This window comes from Colias philodice, chromosome 29 (assembly GCF_061535455.1).
Source record: "Colias philodice isolate Cphi_HAF_F1 chromosome 29, ilColPhil1 Martin Lab GWU primary, whole genome shotgun sequence".
Lineage (NCBI taxonomy): Eukaryota > Metazoa > Arthropoda > Insecta > Lepidoptera > Pieridae > Colias > Colias philodice.
The window spans coordinates 1,416,371-1,442,576 of NC_143114.1; the positions used below are offsets into that span (position 1 = coordinate 1,416,371).

General features: G+C 35.4%; 2 protein-coding genes, 1 long non-coding RNA gene and 1 other non-coding gene across 4 annotated transcripts; 2 read left to right on the top strand and 2 right to left on the bottom strand.

Moving 5' to 3' along the window:
- Window positions 1-25,796, bottom strand: LOC149475734 (uncharacterized). Its single transcript, XM_089712948.1, has 2 exons — window positions 25,336-25,796; window positions 1-1,468 (listed from the first exon to the last, which is right to left on the bottom strand). The coding sequence occupies exon 2, from the start codon at window positions 854-856 to the stop codon at window positions 92-94; it is 765 nt and encodes a 254-aa protein (XP_089569074.1). The 5' UTR covers window positions 857-1,468; window positions 25,336-25,796; the 3' UTR covers window positions 1-91.
- On the top strand, window positions 9,141-14,174 carry LOC149475735 (uncharacterized). The gene is made up of 2 exons (XR_016317979.1): window positions 9,141-10,455; window positions 11,523-14,174. It is a non-coding gene; the product is annotated as an uncharacterized LOC149475735 (long non-coding RNA).
- Window positions 19,363-21,315, bottom strand: LOC149475736 (uncharacterized). The gene is made up of 2 exons (XM_089712448.1): window positions 20,341-21,315; window positions 19,363-19,809 (listed from the first exon to the last, which is right to left on the bottom strand). The coding sequence occupies exons 1-2, from the start codon at window positions 20,473-20,475 to the stop codon at window positions 19,363-19,365; spliced, it is 582 nt and encodes a 193-aa protein (XP_089568574.1). The 5' UTR covers window positions 20,476-21,315.
- TRNAS-GGA (transfer RNA serine (anticodon GGA)) lies at window positions 22,527-22,602 on the top strand. Its single transcript has one exon. It is a non-coding gene; the product is annotated as a tRNA-Ser (tRNA).
- Window positions 25,797-26,206: the final 410 nt, after the last annotated feature.

Here is a 26,206-nt window from a genome sequence, read left to right on the forward strand (position 1 = left end):
TTTCTTCGTCCCATTCCATTATTGCAGAAAATCGCAAAAAAAACACAAACGGCTTCGCACGGCTCACGGTGTTCACGTACAATCGCTGCGCTTAGCAGATGCGATTGTACGCGCCTATTAGACTCGCCTGCAGCTCAAGCCGCGGTATCGTCTGTGCTTTCATTGGCGCCACTCTGGCCTTCCCCGCTATCAGGGATAAGGACACGCTACCGTCGTAGTTTATGAACCGCCAATAAGCTACCGCCGCGTACACTTGCTCACTCGCATCGCAAAAAACGTGCAACTGTCTACTCGCTATATTCTTTTTCTCGTAACAGCGCGGCAATCTCAACACTTCTATGTACCGTATGTCTGCTAACCATTCGCTAAAGGCTTCCGCTTCTTCGACGGGCAATGGTTCATCCCACGCTACTTGCTTGCGCCACAGCCCTTGCAGCATGATCTTAGCCGTGACCGTATACGGACTCAACAAGCCGAGCGGGTCGAATAATGCCATGACTGTCGCTAGCGCCTCTCGCTTCGTTGGTACGCGTTGTCCGTTCTTGATATCGCTCGGAATCCTATTCATCGCCGTATTAAACGCTAACTCATCGCTACCCGACAACCACAAAATACCTAATGTCTTCTCGTATGCGTGGGCGTTGGCACCTAGTTCACGCGGAGCGCCGGCCCTATCCACTCTGTCTACAGGTGTGAGTATTTCCTTGACGTTCGCGCTCCATCCCGCCAGATGAAAACCTGCGCGCGCGTAAACGTTCCTCACTTCCTGTATCGTGTGGGCGGCCACCTCCGTTGAACTGAAACTGTCTAACCAATCGTCCATATAGTGGTTGCGAGTTATGGCTTCGTAAGCCATTGCGTGGGATTCTCGATGATCGCGTGCGCATCTATTTCGCACGCTATGCGCTAAAAACTGAAGCTGAAATGTCCAGCAACCTGTAAAATACTGCCAACGGCCATCTACGAGTGCGACGGCCTGACCAGTAGTTGGCGCATCTCTGATCTAATAAATCTACACCAATTTTGGTTGGATTATAGTATAGTATTATTTCCGGTTTCTTTGTAGTATTGTCAACATTTGGAGTATGGTGCATACTTGAGACGGTAATCACTGCTTTGGTTAGTTTCGGCACATACGATGATATTGTAATATCTTTTGTAAATCCAAATACAGTAGAATCAACATTTCTGTTACGAGCGGGCAAAAATTCTGGGGGAATTTCTCTTTGATTCTTTCCCAACGTACCAAAAACTGTCAGCTGCTTCTGTTTCATTTGTTCTAATAGCTCTATAGATGTGTACCAATTGTCAGTAGTCACATTTCGATTAGAACCTTCAATCGGAGGTATAAGGCGCAGAACTGCCTGAGTTGGTTTTTTCAGTCTTTGATACTCTGCAGATAAATTGCACCCATCGCAATCCTTTCCCAAATAAATGTAGGCATTGAGCAAGTAGCCCGATCTTGCATCTGTAAGGCACTGTATTTTTATACCATACTAGCTGGCCCGGCGAACTTCGTACCGCCCAGTCAATGAATGTCGCTATTGCAGTCGTTGGGCTATTGGGCTTGGAACTAATTTAGGCTTTGATGAATGGAATACAATGATACAAAATAAATAAAGATATATGTGGGATTGAAATAAATAAATGGTTGTTTGCTTGTAAATACGTCTTTTAATAATTTAAATAATTTAACTATATTCCGCACACGCACTTCGTCTTCCATCCGCCGCCATAAGCCCTCCTTCTCCCTCGCACACCTCATACCTCTCTTTCATCCGTCACCGTTCCGTTTCCCACATTCGGCCGTCCTGCAACAATGTCTGTCCTCAGACATCCATCCTCACTCATTATGTTTCCTCATTCAAAATAATACGTCATCAGTCACACACCATACTTTTCCAATCATACTTAACAAACTTAAATCTTAAAACTATTACACATCTTAAAACATCTTAAAGTAAGTATCTATTACATAGCTAGGTTTCAATTAAACATCATGTTAAAACATCCAAACAAAAGAAAAAGTTAATTCTTTAAGTTTACCAAAACAAAAGTTCATCCTCACACATCCATCCTCGCTCATTATATTTCTTCATTTAAAACAATACATCATCTGTCATAACACTTTTCTTAACATATTTTACAATCTGAAATCTTAAGTTAATACACACTGTTAAATAACCTGAATATTTAATAACCATAAACAAAAATAGGTATTTCTTATTAAATACTGCACTTCAAATAAACATCTACTTAGAAAACAAAACTTACAGCTTTATTCTATTTATGAAACTAATCTTACAGTTTTATATTTTAGCTACAACATCAAGTACTCAATAGTAACAATAGGTTAACCGTGAAAATAATAAATTCAATTAACTGTTTCATCTTCTTCTTGGAGAAATGTCCATTACTGTGTACTCTCTTCAACACTTCTTTTTCCATATTCTTAGGTATAACAAGTAATTTCTTCTCGCCTTTAAATAAAATATCATTCTCAATCCAAAAATCCTTGTAATTATTATTATTCTTCAAAATTTCTTTTATTGCTCTGAGCCCTTTATCTTGATCTTGTGCTAGCTTCACTTGGTTATGTAATGATATAATTCCAACAAAAGGATAGCGACTTAAAGCATCAACATGATTCATCTTAGAGCCACTTCGATGTTCAACTTCAAAACTATAATCTGTAAGAAACAATACCCACCTGGCTACTTTAGCTGACAAATATTTTTTCTTTAAAGTTTGAAATGCTACTCTCTGTTCATCGTTAAATGTAAATTCTTTATATTTCTTTAAATCAAGGACACTGAAAATCCTGGCTTCACACAGCTTATAAATCATATCATCAATGACTGGCAATAGGAATTCATCTTTTACTATCTTTTTATTCAAAAGTCTATAGTCTATGCATACTCTAACTGAACCATCTTTCTTTTTAACTAAAACAACTGGACTAGAATATTCTGAAAAACTTACCCGTATGATGCCATCGTCTAACCACTCTTTTACCTGATTTTCTACTATTTTTTGCTCAGTTAAGGACAATCGTCGTGCTCTTTGTGCAACAGGCACATCGTCTTTTAAAACTATCTTCAATTGAATAGGTGCTTCTTTAATTTTAACTGGATTATAACTTTCAACACACTGCAAAATCTTACTTCTTAATAAATGATCGGGAATATGACTGACGTCCACAGGGGAATCTGAAAAACAACACAAATTAGACAACCATTCTTCACTTTTAGACATAAACTTTACCTTGCCCCCACTCATTATCATGGTTATTCTGTTTAATAACTCTTGGCCTAAAATCATAGGAAATGGTATAATGTCTTTGTTCACTATGTGGAATAACACGTTTTGAAAGTCTCTGCCGTCGATGGTGATGTTTACGAACACTTTTCCCAGCGAATTAAACTTCATTCTTCCGAGTCCCGACAAGCTTAAGTTTTCGTCGTATTTCTTTGTTTGAAGCGCCGTAAAACAGTCGTATGTCATTAAGTTTACGTCGCTGCCGGAGTCGATCAGTGCATTCACATTCAAATCTTTAATTTTTACCATAATCATGGGCTTTGTGGTAGGAACTTCTTGTTTGTTTACAATTTTGTACTCGTTTGACGTTTGGCTGTCATGGCTGTCACGGCTGTCACTTGATCTCGTAACATTGACATTGGCAGTTCGATTCGCTGATGACGTCGCTTGACTAACAGCGCCACCTGCTGAATATCCACTGGAACCTCTCGAATGCTGATTTACCTTCGTGTTTGTTTTCTCGTATACTTCGGTACATTGATTTCCCTTATGACCAAACTTATTACAGCGAAAACATTTAATGCCACTGCGACACATACTTGCAACATGATTCAAATCGCCACAATTGTAACACCTTCGGGATGATTGAGGTCTACTTACACGTCGGTTGACATTATCTTTAAATTCTTGTACATTATTCTTCATCTTTGCTTTCATCTTTTCGTATAATGATAATTTTTCTTTTAACGTAGCGTAAGAGTTGGCGCCATACAATATCGATTTATTAGGTTCATGATCGCTAATACCGTCGATGATATATTGAACTGAAACGTAATCCGGGAATTTAGCTCTGCGACCCAACTCCTTCATAATTAACATGTATTCATAGTATGATTCATTCTTTTGTTTCTTACGCGACGACATAACTTCGTGCATTTCTTTGGTGTTAGCGGTGTCAGGGAATTCCTTTTGAAGCGCCGTCTTGAGTTCATCGTAACTTTTAAATGTTTTTTCGCTCTTCAACCATAATTCCGCCGTACCTACTAGTGATCTTCGGGCAAATATTAATTTTTGTTGAGGCGTCCAGTTGAAAATCTCGCTATTGTCTTCTAAATCCTGTGCTCATTTGGTTGATGACACCGACTTATCGTCCCCACTGAATTTGGTTATGCCGTCGAGGAAAAGCGCGGACATCGTGGTTTGTTCAGCACCCGTCGTTTTTACTTCCGTCATCGTGAAAATTACTTCTTAAAACAAACAATGTATCGTCGTCGTCGTCGTCGTCGTCGTCTTCTTGCCGTGTATACGTCGTAAAATAGTGCAAAACACACCGCGTCGTGTCGTCTTCTTACAATGGCGCGTGAGCACGTGGCCGGTACAATCGTAGTTCGTCTTTTTGCGGAATATAAATCTTCTTCAACAATTCCAATCCCGGACGAGCTTCCAAAATTGTGGGATTGAAATAAATAAATGGTTGTTTGCTTGTAAATACGTCTTTTAATAATTTAAATAATTTAACTATATTCCGCACACGCACTTCGTCTTCCATCCGCCGCCATAAGCCCTCCTTCTCCCTCGCACACCTCATACCTCTCTTTCATCCGTCACCGTTCCGTTTCCCACATATATAACAGCATTTTATTTCGATGAATAACACATAGGTACAGGTAAATAGAATAAAAAAACACAATAATTAGATACTTAATTACTTCATACACGTGCCAGAGAAAAATTATCGAATTAAACTACGTTTTGCAGCCTGGGATGCATTCGGATTAATTCTTTCCATTCTTTAACTGGTTTCGACCACGAAATCGTTTCCTTTCACTTTAGTTATGATAGTTCTACCACTATCATCTTGTTTTCTGTGATAGTTTCTACAGTAAATTTTCGTAGATTCCTTTTGGTACACTCGCTGTCAACTATGCATGGTGTTTGTTGGTTGATGGTTTCACACGGTCCATGAATCATATTCGTGATAACAACGACATGTCGGTCTGGATCGGTTTCAGGATTAGCAATCCCCGCACACTCATATATTTTATTCTTTTGACTAACCAAATTAAAATGTGTGCATGCTGCAAGCCAGATTTTCGTCATTCGATTGAATACATCCATGGAATAATCCCAAAGATGTCTTCCTTTAATGTAACTCATGAGTGATCGGATTTTTTAGTTGAAAACACGTGTGGTGATGTCGTGCCGATCACTTGATCCGTCCGTCCGGGAAGCAACAGTTGAATAATTTCCATCCATTTCGGATTACATATAAATGTAATGAATAGATCTGGCCGACCATAATAACGAACATATTATTATGTCATTGCATCTTGCACATATTCACTTGGGCTACCTGTGTATGTCGCCGGTAAAATAATCAATAGACCAACATTTTCTGCATCTTCTTCTCTGTGCTAATTGCATCGCGTAAATGGATGTAATCTTCAAAACGCATCTTAGCTTGGTTCAACCGAATGAGTCAGGGCCTTCGTTTCAATTTTAACGTTATGATATTATTTCAACGCAATATTGTTGAAGCAGTCGACGAAATCGCGACAAATAATTGTCAGAATTTTTACATTTTTATAGATTTTTTTTAATAATTAATCGAACTTTCCTTCTTGGTTAGTTTCCTCACCGAAAATACCTTATTAGCCCAGTGAAATTAGGTAAAAAAAGGGGTCAACCTCGGAATGAAAGATAATAAGCTGGAAATTGGTAAAAACCTTTGTTTTGTTACCCTAAATATTGTCTCAAAAGTCACAAATGCTATCGTGTCCGCGTCTTAAGATATTGAAGGTCAAAGGTCACAAAAAACGATTTTTCGCGAATATCTCGGTTCCTATTGCTTAAATGATATTTTCACCTATTATGAAAGTTGTAGAGTATAAAATTTTCTACAACTTTTGTCTAAACTTTTTTTTTATACGATCAACCGTTTTTGAGGTAGAGCGCGAAGAGTGCGCAGCGTACAGTCATATATGAGCTAATGCAGGGTCAAGCGTGAGTTACGGTTATCAGTACGTTGTATAAAGTCAATTATTGACAAAAAAAAATATAATTATTAAGCAATGCCCATTATTTCTGTACTTATTCTTAATTATTTATATTTAATTATTCAACTATAGTATATTATTAATTCTGGATTATCTATTTTAGTTATATTTTAAAATAAAAAGACAGTAAGGAAATATATTTTAGATATACCTTTATTCATCATTAAATATGGCATGTTATACATTTATTAAAATGTGAGTTTAAATATTAAAATACTAAATAAACCTGTACAATTGTCAACACTTCCACCAACAAGTGTAGCAGCCCGTCAACATATCAATCGTGTCTACTACCAGATTCAAACGTGGCTAGGGAAGAACTTAGAACCTCAAGAATGGGGCTGGAAGCTTGAAAATGAAATTCTGGAGCCCATAACAACGTTATTACCTCCAGCACCAGCCGAACTACTAAACACAATATTTTACAATTGCAAAAATGGTTGTGGTTCCCGCTGTGGATGCAGAAAATCAGGGCTACTATGTTTTTTAGCTTGTGGCCAGTGCAATGGATAAGCTTGCCTCAACGTTCCACTATATCCAAGTAATCCCGATGAAGAAAGCACATACGATCCTGAAATTCTAGAAGGTTTGGAAATGAATATGACCGATAATGAGGATGATGACAATGAATTGAATATTTTAGACCGACAACAAGAAGAAGACGACGAAGAAGAAGATAACTAGCTTCCATTCGCAATTTCATTCGATTCACAAATTATTTTAATATTTAAACTCACATTTTAATAAATGTATAACATGCCATATTTAATGATAAATAAAGGTACATCTAAAATATATTTCCTTACTGTCTTTTTATTTTAAAATATAACTAAAATAGATAATCCAGAATTAATAATATACTATAGTTGAATAATTAAATATAAATAATTAAGAATAAGTACAGAAATAATGGGCATTGCTTAATAATTATATTTTTTTTTGTCAATAATTGACTTTATACAACGTACTGATAACCGTAACTCACGCTTGACCCTGCATTAGCTCATATATGACTGTACGCTGCGCACTCTTCGCGCTCTACCTCAAAAACGGTTGATCGTATAAAAAAAAAGTTTAGACAAAAGTTGTAGAAAATTTTATACTCTACAACTTTTATAATAGGTGAAAATATCATTTAAGCAATAGGAACCGAGATATTCGCGAAAAATCGTTTTTTGTGACCTTTGACCTTCAATATCTTAAGAAGCGGACACGATAGCATTTGTGACTTTTGAGACAATATTTAGGGTAACAAAACAAAGGTTTTTACCAATTTCCAGCTTATTATCTTTCATTCCGAGGTGAAACCCCTAATATGACTGGGCTATATCAATTTCTGAAAGTACGCGTAAACACAAATATTTGAGGAATTTTTATGTATCTTTGTATAATTGCACTTTTCTATAATTGATGAAAAAAATACAGACAATAGTTTATTCACCCTTTTTATTTTTTAATTATTTTACACAAAATACATTTTTGAACGCATGAATGTCAAACAATATTTTCCGTATTTGACAGGATTGACAACTAATGATTGACATGTACAAAAATCAAAATTATTTTTATATTTTGAAATTTAAATACACGATGTTATGAGCAAATTTGATATTATGTTGTCGATTCAAAAGTCTTGTTTTAATGCGTTCTTTTCAATCAATTCGAGTGGATCTGAGAGTTTAAATACCGTCAAATGTTTGACAGAAAGTATGTGGTCAACTTTTATATGGGAAAATGGAATTGTCGTCTTACTATATCTTACTCGCAATTATTCGAATTTTTCTCACCTTTTAAACCTTCCCTAGACCTCCACGAATAATTCAAGACCAAGATAAGATAAATCCGTTCAGCCGTTTTGCTCGTGAAACAGAGGCAATACATTCGCCATGGAGATGTAGATGTCGAAGATTGTGCTAGTGGTACTATAACACCAGGCACATGGAGAAATTACCCAAACCAATAACCAATTGCTAAGCATTGAACGAAGTCGAGCAGGAAATTCTGCACTGCAAGCAAAACAAGTTCGAGACGATTTTTGCCAGTACTTTAATACAGGTAAGAGCAGTGCCATGCCAAGACAAGTGCTTGCAATGATATGTGTTGATTATGAAAATTTTATATGTATACTAAGTAATTTTAATATATTAAACTAAGTAAAAACAAAGTTTTTATTTTATTTTTAGTCTAGTACCTACTCAATGAGCACTTAAGCACTTATTAAAAAATAACACTGCTTACCTCGCTTCCAGTTGTGCCAATTCCTGATTCCGGTTCCATCTGATCCTCTAAAAACTGCAATTCCTTAAAATACCATAGGCTAGGCACATATAGATCATCTGTGGAGGAGCCAGAAACCCTAGACTTTTTAACTTTTTTATTCTCACGATTAAAAGTCGTAAGCAGAATATTTATTTTCTTCTTAACATCCTCTTCGGTAATTTGTGGACGACAAACTTTTAATACTTGAACCATTTTCTTCAAAGCCAGGTCTCTTTTATGTTTATCCTTATATTCGTTGGATTTTTCTTTCCACAGTTGTGGTGAATCTCTAAATAAAGATATAAAGTACAGTTGATACTCCTTGTCACTCAATTCAGCCATTTTGATTTTTTTGTATACGAATATAACCTTAGACGAACGTATAACCTGTCTCAGCGGCGGTCGCACGAAAATGGCGAGTTTGTTTGACAAACATGACCGTACACCTTCAAACATGTTTGACAAGCATTTCGTCAATCAAATCTTTCAAATAAACAGCCAAACACGTAGTTTGCTTGACAAACACGTCAAACATATCCGCAGACTGTCAAATAATTTGCCAAACACGTAAAATTTGACAAATAAAGGCCGCTGCATACGTGACGGGAAAATACCTCGGACGGGACGTGAGCGGGACGGGCACGTGATTGCCTCGTTCACAACGGGAACGTGGTGCAAACGCATACGCACCGTGACGTGATTCTGATCTAACGTGCTAGTGTTGTGAACAACGAAAGATGGATTTTTCAATTGAAGAATTGGCTTTAATTGCTATTCCGTTATATAACCGAATATTCGACCGAATTATTTGTTTGTAAAAATTTATAATAGCTGCTATAATTTTCTAATGGGATCTAGTTTTGTGTAATATAAAATTATTTATTGTAATTTACAATATATTTGCATGCTCAATTACGAGCCAGAATGTTTAAGAGTCTATGTAATATGTACCTGCCTAACATCTTTGTAATCTACATTCTGCAAATAAAATTATTTTGGCATTTTAAACATAAAATACGTAATTCATAACACGATGAAGTGTCACAGGAATCATCATAGGTGAAAAGGACTATAGTTAGGAATACCACAATATATTGATTAAAATAACACTAACCGTTTTCACTGAATGATAATTCCACAGCAACTTTACGCCATAAATAATTTTTTATATTTTGTGTCTAAATATTGTGGGTTCGCTAAATTATACAAAGCTGGATATGAGCGTACACATTCGATCAGTTTTTCATCGTCCATTTTCGATAGGAGTTGGAAGGCGTCACTATTATCTCTCCGGCACGAACGGAGCGACTGTGCATACGTAGCGAAATCACGGGCGGGACGGGGCACGCACGGGGCGGGACGGGACGGGGACGTGCTAAACATCGTCGGTGACGATATTTTTCCCGTCCACGTTCCCGGCCCGTCGATATTCCCGTGACATATACGTTTTTGGATACATTTTGTATGCAACGATGTTTCCAAAACTTCCCGTCACGTCCCGTCCGGAAAAAATCCCGTCACGTATGCAGCGGCCTTTATTTTAACGTCTACAGGCTGCATAACATCTTGTAGAAATCGAAACAAAATGGCGATTTTACAGCTGTTGAAGTTCCGTATTGTGTTTCTTGGTGATTTTAAAATTTTAAAAAGTTTTCATAAGATGCACGCTTTTAAAAACTGCCCACAGTGAAGAAGTTTGGCTCAGGCGCCAAAAAAGAAATGCGTCCAGACGGAGTTTGGAGACAATTGATGAAATGCCGGAACAATTATTTCAGGAGCGTTTTAAATAAAAAAACTTTTAGCGAGCTTTGGTGCAGCCAGCTGCAGCCTACGTAATGAAATAAAAATACGGGGGACTAAAGAAATTCCTTTGGAATTAAAGGTAATCCACAGTTGCTTCACTGCGATTGTTTATTCCGCAACATTAGACGCATCAGTCGTTAAGATAAAAGGTTTTTCAAAAATGATTTTATTCCGTTTTAAATAATTGGAATAAAATCATTTTAGATAAAAATTACATAGACGCATTCAATAGATGTAAGGAACTCCTAACGAATGCACCACTTTTGCAATACCCAGACTTTGAAAAACCTTTTATCTTAACGACTGATGCGTCTAATGTTGCGTTGGGGGCAGTATTATCACAGGGCCTCATTGGAGGCGATAAGCCCGTTGCATATGCAAGCCGCACCTTAAGTGACACCGAATCACGCTATAGCACCATAGAACGCGAGTGTCTAGCCATTGTTTGGGCTATTAAACATTTTAGGCCTTATCTTTATGGTAGGAAATTTATGATATATACAGATCACAAACCTTTATCATGGCTTAACTCTCAAAAGGATACAAGTAGCAAACTGACTCGTTGGCGACTTCGACTCCCAAGACTATGACTTATAAGAAAGGGAAGAAAAATTTAAACGACTATAGTGACGCAATGAGATACGATAAACTTACAGCTAAACTTGAAAACGATCAAACTATCGTTAGAAACAAAATTACTTTAATATCTAAAGTGCACGATAGTTTTATCAATAATTCTACTGAAGTCTTAAATCAAAATTCTAATTTATTAGATAAGCGTTTAAAAATTGTAAAATCTATGATTAAGGAATAAGCATCTAAGGATAATCATTGGGTTTATACTACATACTTATGTTGTAAACCTTTAAAATTTATTTGCAAGTAACTTTCGTACTATTTTTATAAAGCTAGGAGAAATAGAGACTGCTCTAGCATTTAGTAACGTATCCATGCATAGGTCAAATAATTTTAAATAATGTGTCAATTAATGTGTCAATATATTAATAGCTTTTTTATCATTGAACAAAATAATTAACATTTTATAGCTGCTCAAATTCCTTTAACAAAAATAAAATTCAAAAAATTCAACTTAACTAAAATTCAACTTAATAAAAACTAACGAAACCTATTTAACTTTATTTGCAGTTATACAAAACATTTAAGCCGCTGTGCGTGAGGGGTACAAAATTATTATATTATACTAGCGGCCCGCCCCGGCTTCGCCCGTGGTACATATGAAAAATAGATGTTGGCCGATTCTCAGACTTACCCGATATGCACAGAAAATTTCATGAGAATCGGTCCACCCGTTTCGGAGGAGTATGCAGACTAACATTGTGACACGAGAATTTTATATATAAGACTAGCGGCCCGCCCCGGCTTCGCCCGTGGTACATATGAAAAATAGATGTTGGCCGATTCTCAGACTTACCCGATATGCACAGAAAATTTCATGAGAATCGGTCCACCCGTTTCGGAGGAGTATGCAGACTAACATTGTGACACGAGAATTTTATATATAAGAGATTACTGTGAATGTCCAAGTGAATATTATAGCGGTTGTGAACGCGGCACGCTCGGTTCGTGCGTTTTGCGGTTCATAGCTGTTCTAACAAAACCCAAAATCCATTTTCAAGTAATATATAATTTAAAAAATACTGTATTATAAGTCAAAGATGTTTATTGAAAATTAATAAATATAAGTAGTTAACTTTATTTTTTATGTTGGTGAATGTTAATATCAGAGTATCTTAACATGCACTACATTTTGAACAAGCACTGTAACATATGCACTATACAGTATAATAAATATATAGGAAAGCAAATAAGTAGGATTTAAAACATTTTAACTGGCGCCTACAAATAATGCATCGATACAGTTATGAAATTTAATATAATATATTTTGTTTCTTATTCTAATTTACTTGTTTGATAATAATTAATTGACTGTTAGGTCTCGCGATAAAACCAGTTAAGTAAAGGGGAAAAAACTCCATACTAATATTATAAATGCGAAAGTAACTCTGTCTGTCTGTTACTCAATCACGCCTTAACTACTGAACCAATTTGCATGAAATTTGGTATAGAGATATTTTGATACCCGAGAAAGGACATAGGCTACTTTTTACCCCGGGAAATAGGATAGGATTTATCCCGGAAATCCCACGGGAACGGGAACTATGCGGGTTTTTCTTTGACTGCGCGGGCGAAGCTGCGGGTGGCTAAAGCTAGTGTAAATATAAACCATTGCACTGCAGCTCGCCAACTCAATGATCACATAATATTAAGCTCATTAACAAATACTTTAGTAGCTGGAATAAATACTGTTCTCCAATATGAATAAAATTTGAGTCGGTAAGCATAATAAATCAACACAAACACACATAATATACAATAAATTCTCCGAGAGCTCAACGCGCACATTCTTAATATAATCTAAAGCCTAATCAACTAATTTGAAATACATTGAATAAATACTATTAAGCCTTATTGAGATTGTGTGCCGGTACTCCGAATTAACAACATTTCAAAATTTTAAGCTTTAATTGAATCGTAAACAATGGACTATTATTAATTATTTAAAGTTGACTCAAAAATGGAGCATTTTCGTAAATTTTCTAAAAAATCTTAGAGAAAGTGTAAGAAATGTTATAGTATACTATATATTCGTGATCTACTCAATAAGCTCTTTCATTTGATACCCCACACCGCATGTTTTGGAAATTTTTATTTTTTTCTTTGTATGTCATATTTAATTACCGCGGTGGGGAGAGGGGGACCACAAAACTGGTTGCCAACATCTGTCTATAGGATGTCTGGGATCTATACAATATATATCAGAAGTCAGATTTAGGTCCGCTATTTTTGCAAACGAACATCTCCTTGGAGCCTGCTCTAATTTGCTGATCCAAGGAGAACGGTCACGCCCCATAAAAAGAAAACCCAGACCCGACAGAAACGAGACATATATCAGTTTTTTAGTTATTTTTTATATAACTAAATTATAGTACGACATAAAAGAGATGAAATTAATTATTTTGGAACTAATTCGTTTTTCATTACCTGGCAACCCTGAATTGGCAATGTAGCTGTCAAGTTGAATAAAAATTTGTTGTTTTTTTCGTGAAGTGGAGAATTATTGAGATAAAATTGTTATTTAGAACAAGAAATTTAAATAAAAAAGGAGACATCATGAAAAAGGTTAAACGTAGCGGTGTCCGTGATGTGGGGTATAAAGTTTTTATTCGGTGTTTGTCCGAATTTCAAGCTGGAAATTTATTGACTGATTTGGAAAACGTTTACAAACGTACAGCAGAATATACCGGTGAGATTCCATTTATTTTTGCTCAGTACTACGTAAAATAGAATATTCCATTAGTAACGAGTGTTTAATGTATGTATGTATGGCGATTATTACGTTTTCGCAAATTAATTTGAGGTTATTTGTATGTAAACAAAAACTAGTTTGTATAGTGCGACCATCACAATTTGAGTCAAGAAGTTATATCCAATCCAACCAGCCTCAAATAAAGTACCTAGTTTAGATTTTACTACATAGTATAGTGATAACTGTTTTCATACAGCTATCTATCTATTAATCAATCAAACCATAAGAAAAAAAATCATATTTACTGTATCATATTTACAGATACTGAAGATGCCCCGTACCCTCTTGCCAGTACTTCGAAACAGAGTGATGATCAGTCCTTTGAAGGAGTAGAATATTTAGATTTTGATGAATTATATTAATGTACAAAATTTATCTACAAAAAAAAATAAAAATATGTGGTTTTCAAATCGCCTTGTTTTTTTCTACCCGACGGACCCAGAAAGAGGGTAATGTGTTTGAGCTGCATGTATGCTTGTTTGTTTGTATGTTTGATTCTATGTGCGCCTCTGCAGTCTAAACACTTGACCGATTTTTATAAAATAACTAATTCCAAATACATTTAAGTAAAATTTGACCTAGGTAGGTCAATTAAAATACTAATGTATATTTGTCTTAAATTACACTATTGCTACACTGAAACAATTATAACGGTTTAAATCGCGGTATTTATTTTAGATTATATTATATACATTTTTGGATTTTTATTCTATAGTATCAAGATCGCTTGCGTCGCAGTATCAGTGTTGCTATATGAGCGACGGTGGCGCCCTCATTTATTTTCATCTCTTTTGTGTCGCACTGTATATAGTTTTTATATTCGAAATCAATGGCTAACACCCAAATATTGCCTTATGTTTTTGTTCAGGCGATACACTAAAAAAGTACAAAATGCCTATTTATCTACAAAATTCGTAAATATATGCAACTTCATGACGATGCAGTAGCTATGGGAGTATCTAGGTGACCTGGAGATGCAGCTGGATTAAATAATTTTTGAAGTTCTAGTACAACAATCAACTTAGGATTCATTAAAATTGTCATATTCGATGATTCATTGTAGATCAGAGATTTAGGTACATATCATTAGGGTTTCATGCTTTTTAACAAAAAAATAAAACTAATGTGTCGAAAAAAAACTTTATTGAATTTCTATGTCCCTTAAAACATAATCCATACCCAATGCGGGGTGGTCAAAGTGATCTTGAAATCTAGCCCTCCCTAAATAATAGATTAACACTAATGATGTGTGCGCAACTGCCCAATGTCCTTTTGCCATGGTAGCACGAGCAGTAATATTCAGTTATTGCGTTTATCCCATTTATGGTCTCATCAAACATAATATAAGAATAATACATTTTTGTCGTAACATGTCGTGACTGAATTCTGCACCTGATTAAAGTATTATTGTTTCTGCCCTCTACTGCCGCCGGATATCTATATATTTCCATATTAAATACTCCCGTGGCTTTCAAATGTTCACTGCAGTACGACCGTGCTAAGCACCTCACGTGATAGGTGCCAATTGAGAATTTAATTAAGTCTTCAATTGTTAGTTGCGGAAAATGTTCAACTTCCGGAGCATTTGCAGTCATCCTGTGAAACCTCACTCTTTGTCTGTTTAGATTGTTCTCCTCCACATACACGGCCAGTCGATTGGGGCGTTGTATATTTCGATTAATTATTTCAATGAAATCTTCTGTGTACGGACTATCGTCGTACGGATCTTGAAAATAATTAATCAAAGCTGCAGCAATAGGCATGACGAAAGATTTTTAAATCCTCTTCCATAATGTGTGTATTCGTTTGCTATACAAGAAAAACCCTATATTTCGGTAATATACTTAAATTTAACGAAGATAAAAGCCATTTTCCAAAAAATATTTATTAACTGTGCCAAAACAGCTCGCAGGTGTCATGGCGTAGGCGTGACGTCACACTTTGGTAAATACGTAATTATTTGTACGCATTGCGAAGAAAATTAAAAAAATATTTATTTAATATGTGTTATAGAAACGAATTTCAAAGTTTATAAGTGGTGTGCAGTATTGCAGTGTGAATCCACATAAAAATAATGCTCAAAAATGTGTTAGTAATTTTTTAAGCGTGAAAATAATAAGAAATGATTGTATAAAGTTGGCGCGGAGAACCCCGAACCATGTATTCGTGAATTCGCAATTATATTTCTGTTCTGAGTCGATAAAGCATACGTGAAACAATAGAAAATAAATAAAAATGCGTATTCTCAACATCTGACGTGAGTTGTTTACTTAAGCGTGACGTCACGCGTGTTTTAGTCAAAATGGCCAACTGCAGTATTTCAATGTTTTATTTTATTGATAATCTCATTAATCTTAATGTTTTTAAGATTTCTAAGTCACTATATGTAATTTATCTATTATAAATTTTCCCTTAAAAACACTAATGCAATGTTTTCGTTTCTCATAGACATGTGTAAAACATGTTGTATACAATTGATACATGTAGGATAACTTATACTAATATGAAACTTGTTGGTTGAAAACTTCTAGTTGCCTGATCTAAGTTGCCTACATGTTTATGATCTCTTGTTTTTGTTGTAGCAATACTTGTAGAATTCGAGACAAATTCAGTCGTACCTACTTTTATAATTTCTATTTAAAAAAAACTTGTGATATGTATGTATGTTGAAAACTTTATCCAACAAACATGGATTAAGTTTAAAACTTGTTTGTTACTAGTATTATACAGAAATTGCAATAAAATAAACAATACTTATCTAAACCACGACTGTGTTTTGTAGGTGAGAACGCTATCAATGGATCAGACAAGTTCTACCATGTCACAGACTTCAGTGTAAACGCAAATGTGTTTTATACTTGTATAAATACTTGTTGGCTACAAAGTGTGAACGAAAGAATGTTTGAGACAGTCTCAATACATGTGTAAAATAAATAATTATGTTTTGAAAAGTATTCTACAAGTTTTGTATCAAACTAGTATTTAACTTATTTCTTGGTGAAAACGAGGGGTAATACGATCATTTATGGATACTGTCGTCATGCCTATTCTAAAATCTTCAAATATATGCGGCACATGTTTGTTGAATACTCTGTTTCTGAAGATCTTGAAGTCGCGCTTGAATCTACCGTTTATAGTTTCGACGACCCATCGCACCATTGTAATAAGTCTTGATTTATTAGCTTGGTCGGTGCTTAATTGCGTGTCTTGTCTTCGTTTGCTTGGCGGCATATGAGCATCATAGCCATATGTTTCAATTAAGGAAATCGAATCCCGAAAGCCTCGATCTTAAATAAATACGTCTTCTTGATGGAAAAAATAATGGAACGCTCGGTCTTCAATGGGTTCATCGTTATTTTCCAATATCATCTTCATTATATCAGCATCGGTTGTCCGTGCAGAGTACGGACCTGTTACGTCCAAAATATATCCATCCGCACACACGATCATGAATGGTTTTACTAGGTTTTTGTACTTATGAAGGCTATAGGTGCGGCGTTGAAATAAAAAGTTAGAACTTTTTTCTATATAGGTAGATATAAGTTCCATCGAATACAATTATTGATTTTGGTGACTCTTCGTTACCAAACAAAACATTTGGTATGGCCCGGTTGCGGGCTATCACTTGGTCCCTGGTTAAATGGTCTAAACCAAGGTGCAACGGAACGAAATCAGTAGTGAGACACTGCCTTAATTTATTTATTTTTCTCCCAACAGTTCGCTCGGATATAGCTAAAAGTGAAGCGATTCTGTTATTCGGTTCGCCTGATTGAATTTTTCACAAGTAGATGGCCAAGTCCAGTCGTGGAGTATTTGAAGACCGATTAAGGCTTGGTATTTGACTCAGCAAATCGTTGAATGTGGCTCTGATTCTTCCAGTCCAAAAGCTTAACTCCTCGTCAGACACGTCATCAACATTGAAGTGTGACCTTTGTTCTAAAGCTTGTAGATAGATAGATAGATAGATAACTCGTTTATTCATAGAACACAAAAAATATAGGTACATAATATAAACACAAAACATAAAATCAATTAACAGAAACAAAACACACGGTATATTAAAAGAAACGGATACATTTAATGTGCACAGTGTTCTACAAGGCCTTGGCTCAGCATGAATGTCGGGATTGAAAAACCCCGACGCTGATATTCTGCCAAAGCCTCTAGAGGGCAGAAAAATAAATAAACTTAAATAAATAAACAATTAATAAATAAAGTTAAAAATTTAGGGAGATAAAGGAAAAATAATGAAATAATATTAGAAGGTATATATAGGTAATATCAATAAATAGCAATACATAATATCAAAAATAGATAACACGATACTATAGGTTCACGGCAGAAACAGGACTGTGCAAATGAGGAAAATAAATATATAAATTAGAAAAACTATTGAAAATTATTGATTAGATTTTTGGATACCTAAAAGGTGGTCCCGATAAACAGTTTTAAATCTTAATTTGCTACAAATGTTGCGCATGGGTGGAGGAATGTCGTTCCAACATTTTGTTGCACAGTACTTGAAACTGCCGCGGAAGGCCATAGTTCTGTGTTTTGGTACAGAGAAAATGTTGGTTCCGAGTCTTACTGGGTTACGACCACCATCTTTTCGCCACATAAGCTTCTCAAATAAGTAAGCTGGGCGTTTGGTCTTCAAGAGGTCGAACAGAAAGCAAGCCATAAATAGTTTTTGTCTACCTTTCATATTTAGAATATTTGCTGAGTTTAGGAAAGGTGTGATGTGAGATCTAGGTGGGACATTAAAACAATATCTAATGCAAGCATTCTGAATTCTCTGAATCAAATGTTGTGATCGCTGAAGAAGGCATGGCCCGTAAGTATTTATACAATAATTTAGTTTGGAAAGCACAATTGATTCACATAAAAGTAATCGAAGGTCAGTAGTTATGAAAGGACGCAGTTTATAAATCACTTTCAAACGATAAAAACAATTACGAACAATGTCCAGCACATGGCTTTCAAAATTAAGATTATTGTCAAAAAGTAGCCCTAAATTTTTAGCCTCATCCACCTCAACGATTGGAATATTATCTATACATACAGATAAACTCAAATCTTTGATTGATCTCACCTGCCGCTTCGAACCAATTACCATAAATTTGGACTTGTTGGGGTTTAATATCAGTGAGTTCTTAGAAGCCCATGTAGATACGCGATCCAAGTCCTGCGACAACCCATTTAAGCACTCCGAGGCATTAACACGACTTATTGGCGCATATACCTGTAAATCATCCGCGTAAAGGTGATAGTTTGAATATTTAATACACCCAGTTATGTCTGCGGCGTAAATGGTGAATAGAAGGGGCCCAAGAATCGAACCTTGTGGAACTCCGCGGGTAACTGGGAGTACCGAGGAAAAAGAAGATGTACCATCATTTTTTGTGATGACAACCTTCTGGGCGCGATGATTGAGGTAACTATCGAACCACTGAACCGACGAGTCACTAAAACCATAATAGGAAAGTTTACTAGTAAGGAGGGTTAAATTTAGAGAGTCAAAAGCACGCGAAAAGTCTAGGAGTGTAAGTATAGATGCGCTGCCACTATCCTGGGTAGACAGGATATCATCAACTACCTTCAGCAAAGCAGTACTAGTACTACGAGACTTTCTGAAGCCAGATTGGAGTTCCGGTAATATGTTATTATTTGAGTATACATGTTGATGATGTCGCCAACACTCTCCGCATTCAAGTCGGTCATTTGATTGATTACGTTTTCAGGAATCTCTTCTATCGCCATGTGTAGTAAATGCCAATTGCAAATGCGGGCATGATTTGGTATATAAAAGTGGTAATAGCTAAGGAGTTGTACCTTCACCGAATTAGGCACCTGACGCAGAGAACCGTTGTTACAGTTGTCAATTAAACATCGTCGGGCCGTATTAGAAGCGCGTCTAACTCCTTGCACATTTACAACAGCAGCTGGTGGGGCAGGAGCAGGTGACGCTTGTTGCTCTTGATAAATTGTAGCATCGATTCTATGCCGACATGAGTGGCAAATCGACCGAGTTCCATTAAAAGCTAGCTGTAACAAAACATTAAAACAACCTTAAAAGATATGACTTAATGCTACCATATATTGTGAAATCCTCTGTCTTAGTTTTTAGCACTGAACCTTATTTATCTACATTTTTTACATAAAGTATAATAAACTAGCTATTCGTCAGCGGCTTTGCCCGCGTTGACATCGTTAGCTGACAGCAGAGCCATACGGGTCCGATAAGTAGCCTATGTTACTCAGGGCTAGTGTAGCATTCTAATGGTGAAAGAATTTTTGAAATCTGCCCAGTAGTTTTTGAGTTTATTCAATACAAACATACATTAAAAATCTTTCCTCTTTATAATATAAGTGTAGATAGACGTAGATTACCTAAGTGTAGATGAGGCGGTAGCAACAAATAAAATCATAATACCTAAGGACTGTAACACGTGATGTTGTCTATTTACGCTAACTAACATAGGTGCCTAACTATCAATATTTTACAATTCAACATGCTTTTGTATTGTGAAAGGCTTTAATTTAATTACAAATAAGTAGTAAAAATGAAATACATACTTCGCCACCAACGATGCGCAATAGTTGTTCTACGAAATCTCTTCGAGTTTCCAGTAATCGTTCATTAAGGACGTATGGACGGCGACGACGTAGTGTACGTTCACACGCAGCACAATTATTAATATCGTCAGCCATATCAACAAACCACTCACAGTGCAAAAATCAAGTCCGGTAAAGAAAAAGCCAAAAATCGACGGAAATAAAGCAATATTAAAAACAAAAACACACAAATCTCAAACACAGAATGCGAAGGACTGCGCCGGCCGCTGATACTGCGTTGCCTCGGCGCACGCCCACCCCTCCCCGCTCCGCACCATTGTTATTTTAACGGAAGAGTGAGATAGTATGATTGGTTTCTGTTGCTTTCAAGCAGTACGTGACCGTTTTTATACATATAACTTCCTATTATGCAATAAAAAAGCAATAAACCATCGAATACGACGATTTTTATGAATCCTAAGTTGATTGTTGTACTAGAAGTACAAAAATTACATAATCCAGCTGCATTTCCAGGTCACCTAGATACATCCCATAGCTACTTTATTGTCATTTAGTCAGTGATCAACTGGGCGGCAATAAACTGGGCCACGTGGACCAGTTGTACATAATTAATTATGCCTACTATTTTTGTGGCCAACTGGGCCGAACGCGCTTTGATCTTGCGGACGTGATTTTATTATTTAATTTGCTGTGGTTAAGTGGGCCGACAATAAAAATTTAAGGCAGTTTGGTATAGTTACGAACACAAGTGTATCAAAATAAATTTGTCAAAAGGTAAATTGTGTTGGGACTTTGAGAGGAAAACAAAACATCATATAGTTACGAACACAAGTGTATCAAAATAAATTTGTCAAAAGGTAAATTGTGTTGGGACTTTGAGAGGAAATCAAAACATCATCAATCAATGTATATATTTCAAAAATCAACAAAATGTAGTTGTATAGACAAAGCTTAGCTTACAATAAAATGTTTTACATATATAACATGTAAATAATTTTTCTTATTAATCTAAGTTTTAAAATAAGGAATATAATTTTTAAAAAACAGTACTGCAATCACAAATTGACATATACACGATAAACATTCTTATAACACAATACAAATAAAATTGGTTAATCCTAAAAATCACAGATCAGTTCAGTATAATTTTAATAGAACTACCTTAGCTTAATATAATTTAAGTCTCAATTCAAAAATTATGAGCATAACAGGATACAACATTGATTTTTTAATAAAAATATTTAAAATCACAGATCGGTTTTGTACAACAGTAATTATTAAAATCTTATAATTAATAAAAAAAAAATCACAGTTTAAGTAATTTCCAATTTTAAAATAAAATCATAAAACAAGGCGCTCTATGCATAAATCAATATTAATGTCCCCTCTAATAAATTCCTCAATCGTCTGCGATATATGTTGGTCTATTTCTTGGGTTTCTGGAAGTTTTTTTCTAATACTAGTTCCGTTGGTATATAAAACTTCATAGTAATTGTTTTCCTTTTCAAGTATTGTTAAAAAATGCGCAATGTTTTTTGGTTTACTTGAAATTTTTTTTATTTAAAATCGAATGCCAATTTTCAATCATATTTGTTGTTCGATGCAAATGATTACTACACCATTTGTCTGCAAAGAATGACTTATCATTCAACCACGTTTGCACAAAGTTATCGTTAAATAGCACGACATTTTTGTTTGTAGGACATTGTGCCATTATATATAGCCAAGCATTGTCTATAGCCTCTCTAGGCAAATGAGCCATAACAGTGCATCGTTTAACATGTTTTCTGGCTAATTTTGATTTTGTGATATTTAACTCATCGGCTTTTCGCCACAAGCTTTGCGCAAAATGAAAATAGCAGCCATTGATTTTAGTCTTAGGGAAAACATGTTTAATAGCAGACATAGCTGCTTGTTCAAAGTCAAGTATAAATAATTGGGGTGAAAATTGGGGAATTTGACTTTTTATTAATTTAAACACAGTTATGTACGTATTTTTGTTTTTGTTCGGCAGTAAGGCATAAATAATTGGTATAATATTATTGTATGTGTCATTACTACCTAAATCTACATGTAAACTATATAATTGATTAAATGGTTTTAAACAAAATTTGAACGTCCCATCACATAAAATTGTTAAATTTGGATTAGTTAATATTTTTTTACAATTCGATTGCTCTGGCGGGTCACGAGTGGCTGAGTTGGTAAGGCATCCGCCCCGGAATGGCGCGAAGGATGCGGGTTCGAGTCCCGCCTCGTGATTGAATTTTTTCTATTCTTTATAAATTTATACAATCTCGATTAGCGAAAATTATAATTCTACTGGGTCCATTACTGTAATCAGCTAATAAAAAATGTTGATATCTTTCGGGCACAATTATTTCTTTGATAGAATTAAAACATATTTTTTGTACACCAAGTGATTTATTTCTTTTACGATGGAGCTTATGCTTAATATTTTCCAATGTAGGTATTTTTTTAATGAAATCAATGCCACTATCCACGAGTCCCGCAACAGTTTCCCGATAAGCTCTTGGAATTGAAATAGTATTATCAGACTTGATTTGTTCACAGCACTTGTTAAATTGTATTTCTAATTCGTTTGAAGCAAAATCCGGCTCGCAGTCATGTTTGTCATCCCGTGTAATGGTATTATTATTGGCAATAATTAATTTAGCTTTACATTTTTTTCTTTTAGTGCAATTCCAAACACAGGAACCATCTTTATTTCGCCTTTTCTCATGGTATCTATGGCCTGCACGAAGAAGCACTCGTTTGCCTCGTTGCGATGTTACTATTTGCCACTGGATACAATTTTGTGAATTTGATGGCCCTGGTTCACCTGTAAATATTTTCATGGCATCTATATATATATGCATCAGCGGCGGCAGCCTAATTACACATTACGCTACTAATATGAACCCATTTCTAATAAAAGCCTTTGAGTTTTGCTGGATGATTAAAATAATTCTAGTAATTTGAAATCTAAATTGCTAGTAATCTTAAAATATGTGCATACTATAGCGCATACTATGTGTAATTCATAAAACTGAAATTACTAAAATTATAACCGTAAATCATTCTTAGTAATTCTTAAAAATGTAATGACAATGTAATAACGACGCCACAAAATGGCGGCCGCCAATAAGAGCAGATATCGCTTCTTATTGAAATTTCTTTAACGTAATGAATGAAGTTTGTGATATTTTTTTATGCTAAGAATATGTAATTATATAAATCTTACCTCCACTATGTTCCATTATTTACACTCTCCACGTTGAATAGCATCAATGATATATAAAATTATCAAAAACACATTCACGCCACAGGAACATGAACCAGACTGCCGGCAAAGGGCAGCGCAGGCGCGCGCGTCCCATGATACAATAGTAGAAAGAGACAAATATATCGGGACCTTGTTGCCGTCTTACTTCTTTCATTGTAATCTGAGAGTCTTGTAGTAGCTTTGTTTATTTTCAAAGAAAGCGCACTCTACTTTCGTAACGGCTGTAGATACTGTATTTAAGTAAAAACAAAATGGTACCTACAAGGTAAATATTTATTCTATTTGAAATTACTGAAACAATCTGTATCTGACTGTACTGTATACTTTCGGCCCACTTAACCACAGCAAATTAAATAATAAAATCACGTCCGCAAGATCAAAGCGCGTTCGGCCCAGTTGGCCACAAAAATAGTAGGCATAATTAATTATGTACAACTGGTCCACGTGGCCCAGTTTATTGCCGCCCAGTTGATCACTGACTCTTAGTTACAAACATTTACGAATTATAGGTATTACATATTTGCATTTTTAGTGTACCGCCTGAAAAAAAACATTAGGCAATATTTTGGTGTAAGCCATTGATTTTGAATAAAAAAATAATATAATTTAGTTATATAAAAAATAACAAAAAAACTGAGATATGTCTCGTTTCTGTCGGGTCTGGGTCACAGATGACCGTTCTCGTTTTAAACAAAAGAAACTTATTATTTATGATGACTTTATGCAGGATTTGTTAAGGGGTGCTGAAAATTTCTGGGAAACAAATATACTACTTATCCCAAAAACGTTGGAAAGTGTTAAATAAATACAACTTTTAGTAAGTAAACAAAGTCTTTTATTTCAAGAAAATTATGAACACTGTAGGCACTATTTGTATAATATAAATGAATTCCAACTCCAATCAAACAAACATCACGCTAATGAGATTAAATTAGAAAACCAAAACACAATAACACGATTTAAAAGTTTGTTTACATGAATAATTCACAAAAATGACATTTATATGTAATTTGACACATGCCATACCCTGTAAATGTCAGTGATAGTATTTTTTTTAACTTTTTTAAATTAGGCTTAGGCGCATTTTTATTTCTCCGTATGTATGACGTCATCATCGCATTTATCGTTTTTATTTAATTTCTCTTAAAATATGCGATTAAAAAATGAAATAATTTTTTTCTGTAATCGCAAGAGCAAAATAAAGTAACGTTTTTTTCTGTCATGGCCTTATAAAAAATGAAATGTTGTCAATTGACGTTTCATTATCTCACTTATAAATTCGTGCCAATAAATGAAGGTATGATAATTTCCGACTATAGTTTCTCGCTTGCATTCACACATTTTGCTATAAGTATTGCTATCTCGCTCGCACTCGCTCCACTTATGACTCGTTCATTTATTTGCGCATCACATGCTTGTATACATTTAGTGCCAAGGAAGTGATGTCTTTAGAAGTGATTTTAAGCTCCATATATAAATAATTGTTCCAGTAACAAGCGTAAGCCTAATTAAGAATAAAATGGAATGTACGTTAATTATATGACATGATAAGTAAGTGAAATTTTAAAAATACTCTCAGAAGATTTGAAAAAATATAATGTATTCGAGATCAAAGGTTATTTAGTTTGGCATATAGTAATCACAAGGGTTTGATGAAAGGGTACGATTAGTAGACGGTGAAGGTTCAAAAACCTGTTTATTCTACTCACTTATCGGTTAGGTACGTCAGACGTATTCGAAACTTAATAATTGCACTTTAACACTTTAACAATGCTGCGTGCACCGAGACGAGGTAGCCCCTGCACGAGTCACACGGTACCAGCTCTATACTATGATATGTATAAGTAAAAAGTTGCAGATCAATCAAAGTCGACCCACAAAAACGACAATCACACACGATGAGACGTCAAAGTGAGATGGTATGATTCAATTATTGTGAGCGAAACAGACAAGTAAGGAATGTGGCTAATTAGCAACATTCTAGGTGCCACTTCCGCGCTAATACCATATCTATACCTTTTTACTTATCATTTATCCGTTGCGTGTAACTTGTATCGAATGCGCGGGACTATCGCCTAGTGTCCGCTGGCAACCGCGTCCCCGGCTCGGTACAAACCACACAAAGGCGAGGAAACGCAAAACACTAAATACGTAAATTTCGTTGAACCCTATTAGACCGGGAGATACTGACACAAAATTTCGAGTCATTTGTAACAGGATGGCGGTTCTACAGGGGTCTTAGTACGCAATGACAAAAAGAAAAACGATGGCGTGAACGCTGGTACCGGCGGCTTAGTCGCGTGGGCGTTAGTCGAACTCGTCGGAAAATAGCGAAAGTCAAACGATTTGTAACAGTATGGCACTTATTTTTCCTGTAAGTTTGAGGATCAACAAATATAAATACAAAATTTCAAAGATCTAAGTGTTGGAAATCCTCACTTATATAAATTAATAATAAATTAAGTTTTCAAGTATAACAGCACTTTTTCCCCCTACTAGAAGTATGGCAAATATAATAATGGTCACATTTTATCAAATACTCTCCAAAAATCCAAATGCAATACTGGTACAAAAAGTTTG